This window comes from Meriones unguiculatus, chromosome 18 (genome assembly GCF_030254825.1).
Source record: "Meriones unguiculatus strain TT.TT164.6M chromosome 18, Bangor_MerUng_6.1, whole genome shotgun sequence".
Classification (NCBI taxonomy): Eukaryota; Metazoa; Chordata; class Mammalia; order Rodentia; family Muridae; genus Meriones; species Meriones unguiculatus.
Window position 1 is genome coordinate 69,695,805 of NC_083365.1, and position 21,061 is coordinate 69,716,865.

Sequence of the window (21,061 nt, forward strand, 5' to 3'; positions counted from 1 at the left end):
GGAATGAATCTCCACACCCAGGATGTGTGGTGACAGTGGCTGAACTTGGTGCTTTGTGTGTGTTGAAGAGTTTTTTAATACCTTAGTTATATACCTGGTCCCTTCTTGCAATTTTATATAATTTATGATAATCAATATATTCATTTTATAAATTTATGTTCAAATTTTATCTTGCTTTGTAAGAAAAAGATGATATGAAATATTGAAGGATGCAGATTTTGTTACATTTTATAATGTTTCTTGCTCTTTGTATTTCTAATAGAAAACTATGAGAGTCTACTTCTATGCAGTCATCATTAAAATAAATCTGTTGTGTTATTAATTTATTAGGAAAGATATTAAGATGATATTTTATTTACTTTTTTCCCCATTGGTTTTCAGTGATGCTTAAGTAGCCTTACCGTGTTTTCACAATTTTCTTTTCATGACCTATTTTACCTCATGTGGTCCAGAGAGCAGAAGTGTGCCTCATTGATGCTTCTATTTTTATCCACCCTCAGACTAACTTGTCATTGAATAAAAAAAACAAAAAAACAAAAAACAAAAACCTTTTTCTTCCTAAATAATTGTCCTTTAAAAGAAAAGCAAGCACCTGACCTCAGTTCACCTAGCCCACTTAAAAACTATACTTTTGATCCTAAGGCAATCAGAGCTGACTTCTTGGTGGGAGTATTAGCAATAATTGGCAATTTGTCAGAAGAAATGTTCTTAATTGCCAGCAATGTTATAAAAAAAATGGCTTTGCAACAGTGGGATAAAATTAAATCAATATCTCATAAACTTTTTCTTTGAATTATCTTTTGACAGAGGTCAAATATGCAATGTCACACCCAGAGCTGCTATATCTCATAGATCATAAACATATCTCTTAGTATAAATGTATTTGTCCCATTGTCTAAGAAAAGTGATCCCCAGCATTAATATCTGGCTTGTTTCTGCTCTCTGATTTTTTCTCTGCAAAATCAAAATTTCTTTCTATTTGGTTAACTCAACTGAAGTTGTCATATCTATCTCTGCTTGGATACTGCATTCATAAGTAGGTTCTCCAAATCTGATGTTCTGATTGCTGAAATGTTTACTATTAAATGAAGGCCTGGGCTGCTTTTAGACATTTGCTATTTCTATGAATTATGTATATTATAGAATTTAATCAAAGTGGTAATTATGTGATTCCAATTTAACTCAACATAGAATGTCTTAATTCCCACACACATTTCAAAGGACCCCATATACGTGTAGAAATAAAAAGTTACCACTGTCAAAAAACATCTTTGCTATGAGTAGTGACCAGATTCCTTCATTTGCCACACCTCCTTTAAGGCATGTGCTGAAGACTGGCATAAAGCATGGGTAGAAATTGAAATAAATGCTGAGCTGTCTTCCAGCCATAGAAGAAAAAAGGACACAAATTCAGCATCCATCCTGGTGGGAACAGCTGATGAGGATACAGTCCTCCTGGACACGCATGCGATGTTTCTTTTGGTCACGTCCTCCACTGTTATGCACTTACAGCTATAGCATCATCTAACGAGGATGGCTAATCAGCACATGTCACTCTGGAGAAAGTCTTGACAGAAACATATTCTAAGGTCAGATTGCCTTATTTGATTTCTGCCTCTATTAAGTACTAATATGATTCTGGCAGAATCCCTTAATCTGTCTGTGACTCAGTTTCTTTATATGTAAAAGGAAATAATAAAACAAAATATCCTAGGAATGCTCTCTGATTTTAAAAAAAATCAACCAGTAAAAATTTAATATTACGGTTACATAGCTTATATGGCTAGAAAGATGGCTCTGTGTTCATGAATGAGTCCCGTTCTTGCAGAAGAACTGAGTTCAGCTCTCAACACCCGTATCAGGCAGCTCCTAACCGCCTGGAAGGTCACTTCCAGGGAATGCAGCCCCCCCCCCCATGGCCTCCATTGGCACCTAGACCCACGTGGCACACATTCCCTTCCACAAATACAAATAATTTTAAATGATTGTACAGCTCAGTAGAGCACTTTGACTTGGTAAGTTTAGAAAATAAAGATGAAAGACAGATGAAAGAGCAACACAATACGGAAATTCATTCTGAGATCAGCTCAGCTGCAGACTGGAATACTGTGCAAACTGCTCTTGCAGAGGTCTGGGTTTGCTTCCTCGTACCCACACTGGGCATCTCACAACTGGCTATAAATCCTGCTGCGGGGGTCAACTGCCTTCTGTAGCTTCCATGGGTATGTCTGCATGCATCTCGTACATGTGTGTATAGTACGCATAGAAACACATACACATAAAATAAAAGTGAATTCAGAAACCTTGAAAGAAAAGTAACTTAATCATGTATTTACTCATTCAATTTGCTTTAAGTTCTTAAATACACAACCATTTTATCAATGAATCCTTGGCTTATGCTGCATTATTTGATAATGTGGTGGGTTACTAATAAAAACTAAAGTTGACTGAATATATAAATGAATAGTCAAGAATATTCATAAACATATTAATTAATTTATATATAAGATGATGTCTGCATATCTAGTAATAATAAGATAAAATAAAACACATAGAATGTTCCATAACTTTTCCTAATATTTTATGACTGTATATAAATTTGAAATTACCTTAACCAATAAATTAAAATATTTTCTTTCCCAGTAAAAAAGAGGTGAACTCATGCTCCTCTATTCTCAAGGCAAATAAGCAAGTGATGTTTTCAATATAAAGAGATATACTTATGGCTATGAAATGTGGTAATCTCTCTAAAAGGCATTAGATAGAACATAACCTAAGTGGGACTCAAAAACGACCCAGAAACTCAGAGGCAAGCAGGTGGGAATGCAGGAAATTGTGATTCATTCTTCATTGGATGTAGATATAGCAGGTGTCAAGATCTAACCTAACCTGTAACATGATCAAACCACTCAGTTTACTGTTTTATTAACCTATGTAAAATCAACTTGGCAGTCTCTACAAAGCATCCATTGTACTAAGGACACCTTTGAAGAAGGTTCTAGAGAGTATGGCATCCAGAATAAAAACAAAACAAAGCAAAAACAAACAGACAAGAAACTACTTTGGCTATGACCGAGGCCAAGCATCATTTTCCAAGCTGTCTCCTCCTCTACTCACTTGTTGGGTTGTCCGTGCTATGGAGGCTGACCACTGGGACTCTTGGACCTGAAATTTAAAAATATACATATAAGGTTTTTAAACATATGAAAGGTGTCTGGTAATATGGCTGAATGGGGAAATGTGCTTGCTGCCAAGTCGATAGTGGAAGAAGAGAGCTAACTCCCAAGTTGTCCTCAGACCACCACATTTGCATCATGCCATGTGCACATAATGCATAACACACAAGCAAATAAATAAACATAATAAGAACATCTAAGTCATGCTTATCATAAGAACTACATGACAAGAGATCCCTTTTCCATAGGGAAGTACTTTGTATTTAAAATACAATGAAACAGACAAACACAAATCTTATGAAAGAAGTGGGAAACAGTAAGATCTGGAGAGGACAGGAACTCCACAAGGAGAGCAACAGAACCAAATAATCTGAGCACAGTGGTCTTTTCTGAGACTGATATTCCAACCAAGGACTATGCACGGAGATAACCTAAGACCCCTGCACAGATGTAGCTCATGGCAGTTCAGTATCCAAGTGGGTTCCATTGTAATAGGAACAGGGAATGTATCTGACATAAACTGATTGGCCTGCTCTTTAATTACCTCCCCCTGAGGGGGAAGCAGCATTACCAGGCCACAGAAGAAGACAATGCAGCCACTCCTGATGAGACCTAATTGACTAGGATCAGAAGGAAGGAAAAGAAGACCTCCCCTATCAGTGGACTTGGGGAGGGACATGCATGCAGAGGGTGGAGGAAGGGAGGGATTGGGATGAGAGAAGGGAGGGAACCACAGGGGGGGATACAAAGTGAATAAAGTGTAATTAATAAAGAATTAAAAAAGATAAAATAAAATACAAACAGACAAATTCATGCAACTCATTGCATTCCAAGGGGATGTATGGATTCCATTTCATCTCTGAGAAGTACAGTACCACATTAAAGCAAATAAATTCTTTTTAATACATCATTGCAAGGTTTCTCTAAACACATCCATGCAAGACTATGACATGATGTCATAAGATAAATGAAGTAATAAGATTTCTGAGCAATTGCTCAACCTCAAATGAAGAAGAGTTCACATAAATCTCAATCCTTTCATGGAAAGTGTGGGTGTTCTGTGTGAACAGATCCTTCTGTGTATGTGTGCAGGTGGGGAGCTAAGGACAACCTTGGGCATGGCTCTTTAGTTGTCATCAATATTTAATTTTTGTTATTGTTGTTATTGAGATAATGTCTCTCAATGGCCAGGAATTTGCCAAGTAGGTGATGCTGGATGCCACCAAGCCCACGCTATCTTCCTAACTCTCTTCCCAGCACTGGGATTGTAAGTGCATGCCATCATACTCAACGGTTTTTGAAATGTGATTTCTGGGGACCAAATTCATGTCCTCATTCTTACAAGGAAAGAATTTTGACAATGGATTTGGCTTCATAGTCCCCACTGATCCTAAATCTCTTAACAATAAACCTACTGTTTATGAGGAAGGCAGGCTTTTAAATAGGCAAATTATGTGCTGTGGTTTTGTCAAAATAATTGTCCACCTCTTTAGATTCCCCAGTTCACATGTTCCTCTAGATTGTACTTCTGCTTTAATTTCTAAGTATTTCTATTTTGAGGGGACTGGAGAGATGGCTCAGTTATTGTCCTAGGAAAAAATAGAAATAACCTTGATTCAGTCCCCAGTACCCAAATTAAGAAGTTCACAACCACCTACTCCTTTTTTAAGGAAATCTGGTGCCCTCTTCTGGCCTCCAGTGAAATAGTGCAAAAGTTTCAAATCTCAGGAAATGATTTTATTAATGATGGTAATAGAAACTGGTTAAACCAAGTGTATACAATGAATCCTACTGAAAAGCTTATATTATCTAACCTTCACAGAACAACAAGAAATGTTGGTTCATGGGACTGAAGCTGGCATCAAAATATGTGCAATCTTCTTTCATAAAGTTACATGAGATGCAATCCCGATTCAACAGTCCCTCAGTAGAAGCACTGGAAAAACAAAACAAAAATGAGAAATATTGTTAACATAGACACTTGAAATTCATAGCATTTAAATACAGTCAAATAGAAACCTTGCCTCAGAGCTCCCATGAAAATTCTTTCAAGCTTCTGATTCATCCAATACATGCAAAATTGCTTTCTGTTATTAAAGTTAGGACATCTACTTTTTTTTTCTTTTGGGGAATAGCATTTAATTATGATATGTGCATAAAAACTGTGGGTGCACATGGCTATAAATGTACCAATTTCCATGGAATTCACTATTATATTTACTGTTAACTTCATTTCCCTTTTAATGTTTATTTCATTTTTGTTTGCGTGTATGCCCATGTGTGTATGTGCACATATGTGCGGATACCTGAGGCGGCCAGAAGATGGTATCTGGGTTCCAGAAACTGAACTCTGGTCTTCTGCAAGTACAGTACAGATTTTTAACAGCTGAGCTACCTCCAGCCCCTACATGTTCTTTGTATCTACAGTCTACAAGAAGACTTGTTCACAGTGGCAGAATTAAAGCAATCCTCAATAAATATCAGCCAAAAAGATGAATAATTATTTCTACAACTCCCCCTAAGTGAAGCTCATGGCTTTGTAACCACAACAGCCTAGACATTAAAATTCAGTATTCTAACTTTCCCTATAAAAACTTGGCACTGAAATTTTTAGTGAAGAAACTACACTTATGCATGAAAATATATAAAATACTACTGACATATGCAAGGTTACTGGAAGTTTTTGTCTTTATTTTATGATAATGATGCTTTAGACGAGAAAGCATGACAAATTCCTTCAAGATTAAACCACATATCAATAAGTTTTATTTTAGAAATACTTTTAAGTGTAACATTAGCTTAGTAAGCAAATGAAAACATATGTTTCTGTTCCTCTCCAAAGAGAGGAGTGTTCATGATGCATGTCCTTGGGGATTGTGGCAGCTAATGGCTCCTGAGGGAAGGAGAGACAATTTCTTCTGTGGGTTAGCCACTGATAAGTTGCCCGTATTCCTGTAATTAACCCTAACAACCCCCCCAACATGCACACACACACACACACACACACACACACTATATGGAAGTAGAAGGGAGATTTCCTGAGTGGAGGAAGAAGAGAAACATGAGTGGGAGAGGACAAGGTAAGAGAATGTAATTTGAATACATTATACACATGTATGAAAATGTCATGATGACATTACTATGTATAATTAATACATACTAACCAAAAGCTTTTTAAAAGAGCTTATTTGAGCAAAGTATTCTCAAACACATTTTAGAATGGACCACAAATTTAGATATATCCACATGTGTGAGTAATAAGCATATTGATTTTGACGTGTAATATATGACAATCCTGTGAGAAGAGAAGATGTGGACATGAGAGTGGGAGAAGAAATTCAGGCTTAGTGTTATTTGCAGCCTACAGAGTTACAATTTCACACTTGAAATGCTGTGATCTCATTATAGTTCACAGAACTTAAAAATTCCAGGAACTTATAAACTCATCCTTTGATGACTTGTGAGATAATCACATAAATTTATTTGAACTATGGTTATAAATTTTGTCACTTAACCAATTCTTAGAGCACAATTCAATTTTATTAAATACATCCACAGTGATGTCTAATCATCATTCCAGAGGGCTTAAGTGAGTGTCTATGTTGGAAAGGGTCTGCTCTAGGATGCTGACACTAAGCTTTTCTGTTTCTGTCCTCTTCCACAAAGCTTTCACATTCAAGCTCCCTGGAGATTCATGCTGGTATTTGAGACCTATTTATTTAGTGTGTGTGCATATGTGATATGCATGTTTGTTTAGGAATACTCTCTTATGCATGTATGGGCAGGAACCAAATGCTGATGTTGGTGTCACCCTCTGCTTTTTCCCTCCTCATGTTTTTGAACCCAAAGCTTGCCATTTTGGCTATATTGCCAGGCTGGCAATCTCCAGGGATTCTTCTATGTCTCCATCTATCTAGCAGTATGATTACAAGCATGCATGGCACACTTTTCATATGTGTGTTCAGGATTAGAACACAGATCCTCTTGCTTATACAACAAATTACTGACTATTTCCCCAGTACCCATTTACACTACTTAGTTTATGACAATCCCAGTTTATAACATTCCCAAAACTAACAAACAAAAAAATACAGTACTTATAGACAAAAATACTGACACTGGATTTGGTAACAGTTTTGAGTTTTTGGTGCATTAAATCAATCACTGATCATTTTTACAGCTCATGTAAGACACAGATTGAGTTTTCTGGGTCAAACTCCATCTTACTGTCAAGCCAACTGGCATTTCATGAGCCATGTAAGAGGGCACTTTACAACACTGTGTTCTCTTTAGAGCACAGTCCACCGCACCAGTCCAGGTCATGGGAAAACTGACTTCCATGACAAAGTCAAAATATTAAGCCTACACATTTAAACAGCTGATGTGATCCAAGACATATTTAGACTAAAAAGAGCAAAGAGCATCAAGTAAGTTTATCAGTGCCCTTGACCAAGGCTTATCTCCAATGATCATTTCTTTTATGAAATCTATTTTTTAATGAAAGGAATAAAATACAATGAAGTATTTCTACATCTCTAAAACATTTTAATAGTTTTGAGTATTAGTTTTCATTATCAACTTCATAGAACATAATGATGAGTTATCTGGATTTGGTTGAAATGTGAGTACATCTCTGAGGTATTTTCTCAATTTTGCTTATTGATGTGAGAAGACCCACTCTGAGTGTGAGAGATGCCATCCTCCAGGGTGTGTTCGCTTGTGTACATACAGGCTATGGAGGCTGGACGTTCATGTGGATCTCTTTTGCAATTGCCACTACTTTATTTAATTAAGCAGTCTCTCTTTGAATTAGGAGCTCGCCTACTCTGGCTAGTCTAGCTAGTCAGCTTGCTCTGGGAACCACACATCTTCACTTCTCAAATCTTGGATTTTCATCTACCCTGCATTTTCATAGGAATTGAAAAATTTAAACTCTTGTTCCTATGCTTGCCGTAAGTAAGCACTTTATCCCCAGTCTTCAATATACATTTTTTAACTCTCAAAAAAAAAAAAATCTAGGCTGCTTGGTAAGGAGAGGTGAAACTTTTTCAAACAGTGTGAATTTCCACTGAGAATAAAACACAGCAGCCTTGACATGTTTAAAAACGGGTATGTGAAATGGAAATCAGAAAGTGCACGGAGAATCCAGAAATAATAGCCCCTTTGCCTGCCCAAAATAACAAGTCATTCTTGTGAGGTCCTGTTGAGAGCTTGCAGAATGAGGAGATATTTTAATGCTGAATAGCTGATTTTTAAGCCCTTGATAAATTTAGTTTCATATTTGGAAATGCTGGGCAGATGTGGAATATTCACATTTTTATTACTTCATTTTAGTTAAACTAAGGTAACTTTAAGTTAAGGTTAAGTTAAGGTAACTTTCTCCAACAATCTCATCTAATTCCATGAACTTCAGGACAATAATAACAAACAAAAAAGACAAAGAATAAAAGAAAGAAGCCATTACCTGCTGGAATTTGTATTCAGAGACCCAGCCATCATGCTATTATTTTACAAAGGCATGAATTAGATTCATGCCACATTGATTGATGTACAGAAAACTCAACATGAGATGATGCGGAAGGAAATATTGCTAGGAAAAAATGCAAAGGTCTGCAGTGTGTGGAGGTGAGAAAAGTAAGCCACAAAAGTATGCACAAAAGTACTGTGGAACTATAAAAATGAACAAATCAAATGAAGAAGAGACAGGGGAATCTCCAGTCTGAGCATGTCTCCCAGGATCTCAGCTGAAGGACCAGCGTAAAAGTGTGAAGTTTTTTTTCTAGAATGAGTAGCCATTTTGGATATTAGACTCATATTTTTAAATTTCTTCATTGTCGTGTGTCTGTAGTGTGAACTAAATTTCCAAGACAGACACTTCATGGAACATTTACAGAGACCAGTTGACTGCTTCATAATCAGAGGTTGTGGAGAAGTTGGAATGTTGCAGGTTCAGAGCCAAATTATCTTGGGCTATCCTAGCCACTTGAATAGCCATGTATTGGCCACCTCTTTATATGAACTAGCATTGTGTGGCTATTTGGGAAATCCCTTTGGAATGTATGAATAAAATCCAAGATTCTACCAACCTCTAAACCAAGAATGCCATCAGATACCAGCGCTGATGCCTAGAGCACAGATTTCCCAGACAACTGTAAGTTTTCTACCTGAGGTTCCCACTGGTGTACTTGAAAAGTACCTTGATTTATGACATTTTTGTCCTTTTATTGAAAAAGCTCTGTGAAAGTGTTACCTAACTGAAACTCTGTATTTGAGGTGACCTAAATCTCAGTTTCCAGGCCATGGCCACTCATATTGGAATCCAGAATAAACAGTCCTTTATTCTCTCTGAAGTGAAAGCTAAATCCTTTGTTTGTTAGCTTTTTGTTTTTGTTTTTGTTATCAGCAAATTAAAATAAATGTAAATAGCAAGAATGAAAATCCTAATCCAGGTGTTCCTCTATAGGCTTGCTGAGGTCATCACCCAAAAGACAAGACTAAGACTTTATGGTTGTCATAGAGACTAAATTTTCCCTTGCTATATTGAAAAGGAGTTGAGGTTTCCCCATGCCTTTGTCATCTTGGGGTGGTGGCCTCTGAAAATCAGCCTGGGGAAATGAGTTCACACCACCTACCTGTACAGCTGCCTCCCTCGGGGGGAAGACTCTGTGCTCAGAAAGTAACTGTTGAGAAAAAAATAGCAAAAACATTAGAGGTAGATTTATTTTCATCAGCCCTTAGTCTTCACTTGAATTTTCTAACCTGTCAAAAAGACAGGCATGGGATGTTTTGTTATTCAGTTAGGGGAATTTGTTCCATTCGGGAAATGCATCTGTCTTGCTTTGTAAAATAATCACCCTGCTCCTTGAGCTTTTCCACTCTCTTAAGAGTATGTGGTAGAAACAGATCTATGAATTAAGCAAAGGTAAGAGTTTTAAGATTTTTTATTTTATTTTATTTATGTGTATCTGTGTATAGTTGCATGGACATACAAGTGCCCATAGATGCCAGCAGAGGGCAAACGATTCCCCTGGAGCTAGAATTACAAGTAGTTGTGAGCCTCCTGATAAGGGTACTGGGAACAGAACCTGGGTCCTCTGCAAGAGCAGTGTGTGGTCCAGTCCTAAGACAATGCTTTTAAAGAGAGGGTTATTATTACATGGATAGATTGCTTGAACAAGGGCCTTGGTAAGAAAATAATTCTCTAATAATAGAAAAGATTACTCTTGAGAATGCTGATGGCCAACCCAAACAGAGAAGCAAAAACAATCACATTTTTTGAGTTGTTTCATCATAGGCCAAGATCCTTATCACTTCCCAGTTTCCTGAGGTCAGATGCCGCACCGTGATTTGCTCGCTTTTACTCTGCAAAAAATAAAATTGAAAATATTGATTTCTCACTCTTACTTAAACAGATTCTTCCTGGCTAAAAAGAAACAAAACCAAACAACAACAAAAACAAAACCAAAAACACTGGCAGCTTTTGCTTCATCTAATTCTCAACTAACATTCCGTTCCCTACATTAAAGCCAAGGACTAATAAAGAGACCATGGTGGGACAGTGCCTTTATTCCTGTGCCACAGGTAAATGATTCAGGAGGCACCAGGTGGGCATGCAGGTGTGAGTTACCCTGAGGGAAGCGCTTCCTTCTACTGTCAGACCTTCCTCGTCTCACCGAAATAGGTGGCAGCTGGACAGTCACCAAACATTTGTGTCATAGCAAACATTTCAGAAGAAACTTTGCTGCAACTAAGCAGTGCTATTTATTCTTCACCTTTCTTATGTGTGTCTTCCTGTAACATTCGGTATGTTGTATAATGTTCAAAGCAGGACAGAGCTGCCTGCCTCCTCAAACATTTATCATTCCTCTCTGTATGTGTGAGTAATTGCACCCACTCACAGGATATTTCAGCCCAGCACATGGTGATTAGATCAGGCTAACTGACTTTTCCTTCACTGCAGATTATCTACTTTTGGGGTAGGAATACTGCCAACCTTTCTTATTAGCTTTGAAATATCCAAATATTAGTCCCCCACAGTCATCCCACTGTGCTACAGAATGCCAGCAGTTCATAACTTTAGATTGTATCTGTGATGCCCACATTTTTAATCTTAAAATCAAACATTCTTATAGTTCCAGAGGCACATGGCTGAGAAAACACCTGGGGCTGGGGCACTTGGTCATGTGCTTTCAACCTGTGATGGTTTTCTCGTTCCTGTTTGGTTTTGAGTCTGGAGATCATTCTGCCTCGGCCTCCCAATCTCTGGACAGCAAGCATGTATTACTATGCAGGAGTCAGCCTCAGGAGTGCTTGATTGCAGGCAGGTGTCACCACATGTGACTGGTACTTGCTTTTCCAGCCTCTGTTCTAACTTAGAGTCCACTGCATGTGAGCTTCCCTGGCTCTTCACCTTTCAGGTTTTCTCATTGACACGAATATTTTTCGTTCTTTTTTATTTATTTATTTATTTATTTATTTACTTATTTACTTATTTATTATTTGTCAAATGGTACTATGCTTTCTATTTATATAAAATATACATAAAGTCTGAGAAAGTTAAATATAAAATTAACTCAAGTGACAATGTTTTGAATGTTATTTTTCCTTTTATTTGATGAATCATTTGAAAGCAAGATGGTTATAGCAGGGTATTTGAACTCTAAACATTTTGGAATCTTTCTTTGGTAGAAAGGTGTTCCCATATCATCAAATCATGATATGGAAAATTTCATTAACATTTTTTGAGAATTTCATACATGAGCACTGCATTTACTATATTTTCATCTATCCCTCTCCCTCACACCTTCAAATTCTTGACGTTTTAAAATTATTACTCTTTCTCACACACATATAGACACATGCATATATATGTATGTATGTATATTTATGTATGAATACATTTATAGGTATATATAAATGCAACCTACTGAGTTCATTTAGTATCGGCCATATGCAACTGTATTTAATACTTACTACTTAAGATTGGATAACCTAGCAGGGGCTCATCCCTGAAAAAGCCTAAATCATTCACTCTCAGCAATCATTAAGTGACTGTAGCTCTTCATCTAGAGCTGTGGTTCTCAACCTTCCTAAAGCAGGGACCCTTTAACACAGTTCCTCACATTGTACTGACCCCCCAACCATAAAATTATTTCATTGCTGTTTCATAAATGTAACTTTGTTATGGTTAAGTATTGCAATGCAAATATCTGATATACAGAATATCTGACACGAGGCCCCTAAAAGGGTCACAACCCACAGGTTGGGAGCCACTGAACTAGATGCTCTGAGGGGTGTTGAAATCTTTAATGTCTTATAAACTAAAAGCCAAGGCCAGTGGAATAGCTCGGTAGGTAAACGTGCTTGCCATACAAGCCTGCTGGACTAGGTTTTATTCTTACAGCACACAGTGAAAGGAGAGAACTCAATCTTAAATGTTATCTTCTGATGTCCACCCATCTCATACCCAGGGTCTCTATGTACACACAAAGGAAGACAATGAAAAAATAAAGTTAAAGTCAGAAATAATACATGAGCAACATCTGTATTGCTCATGTATTAGAGAATTTACAAGCAAATAAAGTAGGACTAGATATGTGGAACACAGATAAATGATACAGTGAGAAATTCATTGTATTTAACATATGTCAAGAATAAAAAAATATTAAAACTAAGAACTTTGGCTTTTGAAAAGTTGTAACGGATGTTATTAACGCACAGTTTAATAGCATTGCCCTGAGAGAATGCTACTTGAGAAATATTCCCAAGATATTCTTGATGTTGTTATGTTCTCAAGATATATATATATGTTATGGGGGAATTGTCTTATGATATCTTACTGCCATTCCTACTTGAAACAGAAAGCAAACACATGGTCTATATGCCACTCTGTTTCCATAGTAACAGAATCTATCTTCAAATCATTGTTAGTCTTCTTAGTATGTATCTACATGTTATCCATGTCCTAAATGCTCTACTCCTGCCTTCTGTGTTGGTGAATGACATAAATCTCTTTGGTCAGGAGGCTGAGGCAGGAGGACTGGGAACTGTGTGACATATGTGCCTGGCTACATAGTATGTGACCCACAGTCTGGGTCACATCTCCAGATCCTGCATCAAATTACGAAAATGAATGTGAGTAATCTTGTTTTTATAAATTCTCTGCTTTCTGGCTGTCAGTATTCACAGTATATCAAGTTCTTTATTACTGTCTGAGGTAATAATATGATTTAAAACACTTTAGACCAAAGGTGAAAAATGCAAGGATGGCAGGAAATCTGTGAGATTTTAACCAGTTAGATGCCAACAAAACAGGAAACAATCATAAGACTTCATTCATTCTCCAAAGAGGGCTGGAATCTACAATAGAGTGCTTTTTCAGGAGACTAGACGTCAGACACACACTCTGGATAGGTAAGATCATGCAAAGAAGTACAATCTGAACCATACACTCCTGTTCACAAACTGAACGCGTGCCAGCGCCTTTACCAGTGCTTGTCACCAGATAAATTCCTGTTTCTTCAATATCTGACACTATGTTCTGCCTAAAGTTTATGGTCTCTGAAAAAGGGAAGTAATGTGCTGCTTAAAAATACGATGATTTAATTTACTGTCTATTCATCACAGGAAATGAACTCATTGTTTTCAGACAATGTCCTAATCAGATAGAGTAGTGAAATTTAATGAAAAACTTTTATTAGGTTGATTAGGTGATAGGATTATGAATTGTGAGCATGTGATTCTCTGCAGTACTTATAATCAATAATGCAACTTAAAATTGTTCTTTGTGGAATTGTCAGCTCTCCTGAGTGAATCTTCTCGTTGCTGAATAGACACAGCAGGCAAGTGCAACAATTTGGGAAGATTACAATGCAAGTGCTTATCTCAAGTAGCCTGGAAACTCTGCTCACCCTTCTCTGAGTGGGAGAGATATTGTGAGGATTAATCTTGAACCTCAACAAGGCACGATTTAGAATCACCTACAAGACACTTCTCGGGGATGTCCCTGTGAGGGAATCCCTATCTTGTATTCACTGAGAAAGGAAGACACACCCTAAGTGTGGGCAGCTCCATCCCGTGGGCTGGAGTCCCAGGCTGAATAGAAAGGAGAAAGTGAGGTGAGCACTCATCTCTCTGCTTCCTGACTGTGGAAACGATGCTGCTAGCAGTAAGCTCCTGCCACCATGATGGACTGTATTCTCAAAGTGTGCGCAAAATAAATCCTTCCTGACCCAGGTTCCCCAAGGTTGCTGCTCAGATTTTGATAATCCTAGAAAGGCTTTAGATCTACTGAGTACAGCTCTGTTTCCCCCAAGCGAGGGTGGGGGGAAGGGCCTGGCAGGTGAAAACAAGACTCAAGTAGTAGGAGCTTAGGATCCACACAGCCAGGTCTTGGGACAGGGGTGGGGATGAAGAGCAGAACCTATAGGTTACAGAGAAAGAGGGGTGGGGCAGGAGGTGGCACCCCATTTTCCACCTACACCTATTCTGAACTCAGCGACTCAACCTCTACCAGCAAGCCTCTCTGCCAGATGAGCTGAATTGGATGCTGAAGCCTTGGGAACAGACAGGGACACCTAATCTAGAAGGGCCTCACCAAAGAGCAGAGGAGCCTGGGTCCCTGGGGGGGGGGGACGGGTTGGGGGACAAGCATCCTGGATTACCTCCACCCAGCTGAGGGAGTTCCCCTTGGCTCCACCCTTGGGGCTTAGTAGACATTGTAAATGTCTAAGGGGAAGAGTTTGGTGGGGAGGGGTTGTGGTCTGGAGCTGCACTCCCTTTTCTCTTCCTCTAGTCCCCTACCCCTGGGGGAATTTGTTAAAAGAGAATAATAAAAGAATAAATAAATACATAATATGCCCTAACACTAGGTTTGCTGAGCACTTTGCCACAACAATGAGTGGAGGGGTCTTGTGCAAATAACTGCTGATAGGAATAATTTCACATTCAACAAAACATAGTGTTCATGAGAGCAACTATTCATTTATGTTCACGTATCTGTGCCTATGTGCATGTGTGTAAAAGTGCACATGCCTATGTCCATGGGGAGAGGCCACAAGTGGGTACTGTGTGTCCTCTTACAGTACCCTTCTCCTATTCTGCTGATGACCACCTCCCCCTGAAGCTGGGACCTGTATCAAGGCCTAATTGCAAATCAGAGAGATCTATCACTTCTCCTGTCCCTGCTTCTCTAAGAGCCAAGGGGACAGATATTTCTGGGAGCTGGATCTGAACTCTGAGGACTGTAGAGTAAGTGCTCTTAAGGACTGAATCCTGTCTCCAAACCCTCCAAAAAATGTTTTCCAAATTTTGCTTTAATAGACCATACAATACTGAAGAAAATAATACATTCTTTTTTCATAGGTCCACATGAAAGCAATCTAAAAACACGTGTATAAGGATACACAAGTGTTTGGGTGCAGAAATTGCAATTTCACTAATACATAATAAATAATTAATTTAATATACAAATGAATGTGCACCATGCATATGGTCTCACTGAAACATTGAACAAATAGTTGGCGATATAAACATATATCAAGTCAACTATATGCTAATAAAATAGTTTAATAATTATTTGGCAATATGAAAAAATACATATTTGAAATTGAAGTTTTAAATATTACCATGGAAGCAAGGAGATAACACAATACAAAGCGCATGCTGTGAAAGCATGAAGACCTGAGTTTGATCCCACTTGAGGGAAGTTAAATTTTTAACTGGCCACAGTGACATGTCATTCCATGGGCAAACAGTTCCCTGGGGCTCATCGCCAGACAGCCTAGCCTGTTTGATGAGTTGTGGGAGATCTTTCTTGAATACTGAGGTAAGGAGTACCTGAGGAATGGCATTCAAGGTTGACACCTGGCCTCCCACATGCACGCTGTGTATACACACACAGAAATGAGGCAAAAGAGGGAATATCAGAATGTAATGCTCTGTTTTACATAAAATTATAATCATTTTTCATAGGAGGCTAGGAAAAATAAAAGAAGTATTTCACTTTATTGAATGATCTTAACAAGGGATAGATTCTATAAATGTAAAAAAAAACCAAAAAAACCACTAAAGTTCATGAGCCCAACCCATACACTCCAGACTGAAGAGAGCCTGAGAGCACTTGGGCAGCTTTCCTTCTGATATTTTTATCTACACTTGTGCAGGAGAGCACAATGTTTGCAAAGACTTACTGGTCTCATTCAGTAACCACTTCAAACAAATGAACCTGCCCTAAGTGAGTCAGGAAGCTCTCAGACACAGCTGAGCCTCGGAGATGAAAACGGCAGATGTTCTGACTGCAGGCCACTATGTTGTCAGGGCCCACCATGACCAGCGTTCTGTACATGGCCATTAGCAGTGGACTACTGCCCCAAGGCAGGAACTGGAAGATGACACAAGGCCAGCGGTGCCGTGCTGAGTGTGAACTCCTATTTCAATGATGAACGATGGTGCTTTGTTTTCATGAGCCACTTGGAAGTAAATATGAAACCTAAACAAACACATTACACGCCTGTGATTTACTTGGTGAAATGGGGTGGAGGGGCAATTTGAGTGGTCAACATGACTGGATATGGAAACGACTGGATATGCCAATCGTCTGAGCTTTCCTGTGACAGATACTTGGAACAGATTTTGGATGAGGGGATATCTAGCCTAATATGGCAGCACCTCCCTGTGGTGGTCCAAAGGCTAGGCTGTGGAAGGAGGGCCGCTTCTGCGTCCATTCTCTTGCCTTTATTCTGGCTGGTCATCGGGCCTACTCATGCTGCACCTTTCTGTTGCTGTTAGAATCAACACCTTTAGGATTTAAATGTATAGTGAAGTTGGGTAAGATGGGTCTCCAGGAATTCCTAGGTCTTAAGGGCCTGGCCAGGACCACTGTGACATCTACCCTTATGGATCTAACATCTGCTGGATTCTTTACTTTTCCAGGGTGAGACAGCTGTTGTTGGGCTTCCCACATTAGCATGTAAGTCAATCTCATAGATCCACTTTTAATATGTACTTATTCTGTCAATTCTGTTCCTGTAGAGAGCCCTGACTAACACACTTAAGAGTCTTTGAATATTTAGAAATGGATTCTTGTGGGGCAATTGAATATAGAAGTGTTTATGAGTAAGAATGCTTGTCTGCTAATCTAACATCAAAGATCAGAATAACTTTAATGTTGAAAAATGAATAATTTAAAAAAGCATGACAAGTCTGCTTGAGTGACTGCTACAGGTCTATTGCAATAACAATTCAGAATATGCTAAAAGCAAAATATAAAATGTCTATTCAAGGATATAAAAATTATATATCATTATTTAAATGTTGCAAACCCAAATTACATTGATTGAGATCTTTTAAAAAATTCTTATTTTAATGCAAAAAGGAACTGGAAATAAATGCATCCATTGATGAAAAGCTCAATAAAAGGAATGACAGGACTGAAAAGCATTTATTTATCTCCTCATTAATTTGCTCAGGTAGTACTTTTTCAAAAATGTTATGTTGACTATATATAAGCAGTTCTCTACAATTAATAAAACTGTTTTACGGCTGTTATTAAATTAAAACAAGAAGTATTAAACAATGTCCCCAAACTGTGCGTGCCTGTGTGTGTATGTGTTTGGCTGCACCTGTGTGTGTACACATGTGTGAGATCTCAGTGCATATCTGTGAATGATAAACTAATCATAAATATAAATTTATGACTCCCTAACATGTACATTAATATCAGCCAACTGACAGGATCCCCACAAATAATACCACAGTCTCATTCTTTTCTCAGTGAGGCAAGTTATAAATGCCCTAAATGACAACCAGAATAGAGTAAAATGTTTTCTACATCAATGGAAGATTTTCACACTCTGTATGAAAGATGAAGAAAGTCACCATGACTGCTCTGCGAGGCTCCTCTGGACACTGCAGGAACAATGAATGTGGCTGCACTCCAGTCTATTTTAGCGACAAATGAAATTCCTTTCAAAGGAATTTTAAGAAAAGCTCACTCCTTCTTAAGGAGCTTCTGGCAGCAGAGTTTCTGGAGGAGACTCATTCTTTCCTCGAGAATGTAATCGCTGCTACATTTCCCATAGTCCAGCAGCTGCTCTGCCCGGGTATGCATGTTCAACACTGACTACATGTAGTGGTTATAACACAACAGCAACAACAAAGCGAAGATGGGGGAGAGAAGTACCAAAGGAGACGTGAACAGAATGGGGAACATGGAAGCATCATATATGGGATCTCAAGAATAAAGAAAACCTTTCAAAATGTTTAAAGAGAAATTCTCAACTGTGAAAGGTCCCTTTGGAGGACAAAATCTCACCTTCACTGTCCAGTTTATTTGTGCAGTTCTTCTTTGGTGTGAGTACACACATACATGTATGTGCATCTCTCCCTTTGTGTGTAGGCCAGAAGCTTTGCCTGGCCTTTGAGACAGGGTCACTTTCTGGACACAGAGCTCCTAAACGAGCTAGACGGTACAGCCAGGAAGTCTGGGGAGCCACCTGTTTTCATCCCCCCAAACGTCACACATGTGCTTGACCATGCCTGGCGCTCAGGCAGGTGCGAAGAATCCAAACTTGGGTCCTCTGTCCTGGAGGCCACATGCTTTATTCATGGGACCATCTTGGGTGTTGAGAGGTTAAATGTGAATGTTGGGTCGTAACAATTCAATAAAGAATAGAGAAATAGCTCAGTGGTTAGGAGGATATGCTGCTGTTTTAAAGGGCCTGTTTGAATCCCAGCGCTGATGTTGATTGGCTCACAACCAGCTGTAATTCTAGCTCTAGAGGACATAATGGTCACTCCAGGCCTCCAAGAGCACACACACACACACACACACACACACACACAGACACACACACAGACACACACACACAGACACACACACACAGACACACACACACACACACACACAGACACACACACACACACAGACACACACACACATACACACAGACACACACACACATACACACACACACACACACACACATACACACACACACAGACACATAGACACAGACACACACACAGACACAGACACACACACATACACACAGACACACACACAGACACACACACACACAGACATGCATAGATGCACACTCACACTCATGCAATTAAATAATAAGGAGAATCTTAAAAATAAAGATTCGTAAAATTCCTGATTATTTTTAATATTGATAAAGTATTATTGATAAATAAAATAAAATATTTTATTACACAAAATATTTTCCTAGTACTCAAGATTACAAGGTTTATAAGGCAAAGATAAAGTAATTTCCTAGTGACCCATTTTTAACATGGAAAATTTTACCTGCCTGTTTCAAACAATCATGTGACCCAGAGAGAGCCAGAAATTTATTTTTATATAAATGCATATATTTTTTAGGAATAAATACAATTCCATTATTCATGAGTATGTAATTAACCAGTCTACTTTTCAACCTTAATAATATACCATGAAAATCAGTCTTCCTCTTTGCTGTAGAAATTATATATGTCCTAATTTTTTAATTTCAATCTTGATTAAAATTAAAGGCGCATTTGTGAAGATTGCCTAATAATGAAAACCTCAGGTAACTTTGTAGTTTAGGTAATGCCATAAAATTTTCTCAATCCACAGTAAAATTGCTAGATACAAATATGCACATAGATAATAGTAACTGCTCTACTTAAATAATGTTTTCATTGGTATATGCTAATAGTACAGGATGGGTTTCATCATGACATTTTCGGACATGTACATCATGTATTTCGATCCCATTCACTTTCAAATTACTCTTTTGTCCCTCCCTCTCCTGCGGACACATTCCTCTTCCCAGCCAGCCCCCTTCTATTTTTTATTTTTTATTTTTTGGATGCTCCAATGAGTTTTATTAATGTTACATCAGCTTTAGAATAGTCACACGAGTTGAAGGATATGAAAACATAAATTAAGGAAGTTGGTGAGTTATTTTATGCCACATTTATATTTACATTTTTAAAGGGGGGTACTTTTGGCTACATGCTTATGAAACGCTCATAATCTTTTGATTTCTTCCAATTACTTGTCATTATAAAGCTCTCTCTGTGTGTGAGTGGGATGTTTACTTCCAAGGGTGCTTGTTTCCTCCTGGATGTTCCTTATTGAAAATTAAATTTAAATTGACTCATTAATCTTGACATATTTAAATCAGCTATTAATAAACTTTGATTTGGAAATAATTTAAATTTTTAAAATTCTTTTGAGATTTAGAAGAAAGAAAACTTTCCTTCCTCTCATCAAGAAGTCTCTAAAAACAACATGACCTCTTCTTCATTGAGAAGACATTAGTTTTATTTTGTATTTTAAAATTTGCACTGCATTTTCTAGAATAGATACTAGATTTTCTATTTATGGTACTATTCCATTTTGATAGTGATTTACTCAGTTTTGAATATTCGAAAGTTAATATTCACTTATTGTTATTGCGGATACACTATGTACATATGTGTCTAAACACTCAATGGCACGCATGTGGAAGTCCGATGACATTTTGTTCTTTTTTCTCCATGAAGTGGGTTTTGCAGATGGAACTCGGGTCACAGGGTTTGCAAAGTGAGTTCCTTTACCTACTGAGTCATATTGCCAGTCCAAACATTCAAAACCTACATAATGGCTTGAGAGTGTTACTTATACAAAATAGAAAATGTGTATTTAATGAGCAAAACTTCTTTACATTGTCACCAGATCTTGAAATTAGCATGATTTCTAGTTATTAAGTTATATATACCAGTTGGATGTGGTGACACACATTTTTAATCTCAGCATTCAAGAGTCAGAGGCACATGGATCTTTGGCTTCGAGGGTAGCCTGGTGTGTACAGTGGGTTCCAGGACAGCCACAGCTACCTAGTGAGACTGTCTCAAAA

At 38.1% G+C, this 21,061-nt stretch overlaps 1 protein-coding gene across 2 annotated transcripts in view; it reads right to left on the reverse strand.

The window, feature by feature from the left end:
* The window catches only part of Dpp10 (dipeptidyl peptidase like 10), a 1,523,950-nt gene that overhangs the window by 41,567 nt on the left and 1,461,322 nt on the right, over window positions 1-21,061 (reverse strand). For both annotated transcript variants that reach the window (XM_060371777.1, XM_060371776.1), the window contains exons 14-17: window positions 10,447-10,538; window positions 9,809-9,856; window positions 4,991-5,112; window positions 3,118-3,165 (exon numbers count right to left, since the gene is read on the reverse strand). In XM_060371777.1, the coding sequence (XP_060227760.1) occupies window positions 3,118-3,165; window positions 4,991-5,112; window positions 9,809-9,856; window positions 10,447-10,538 (310 nt within the window). The remainder of the gene's footprint in view (window positions 1-3,117; window positions 3,166-4,990; window positions 5,113-9,808; window positions 9,857-10,446; window positions 10,539-21,061) is intronic.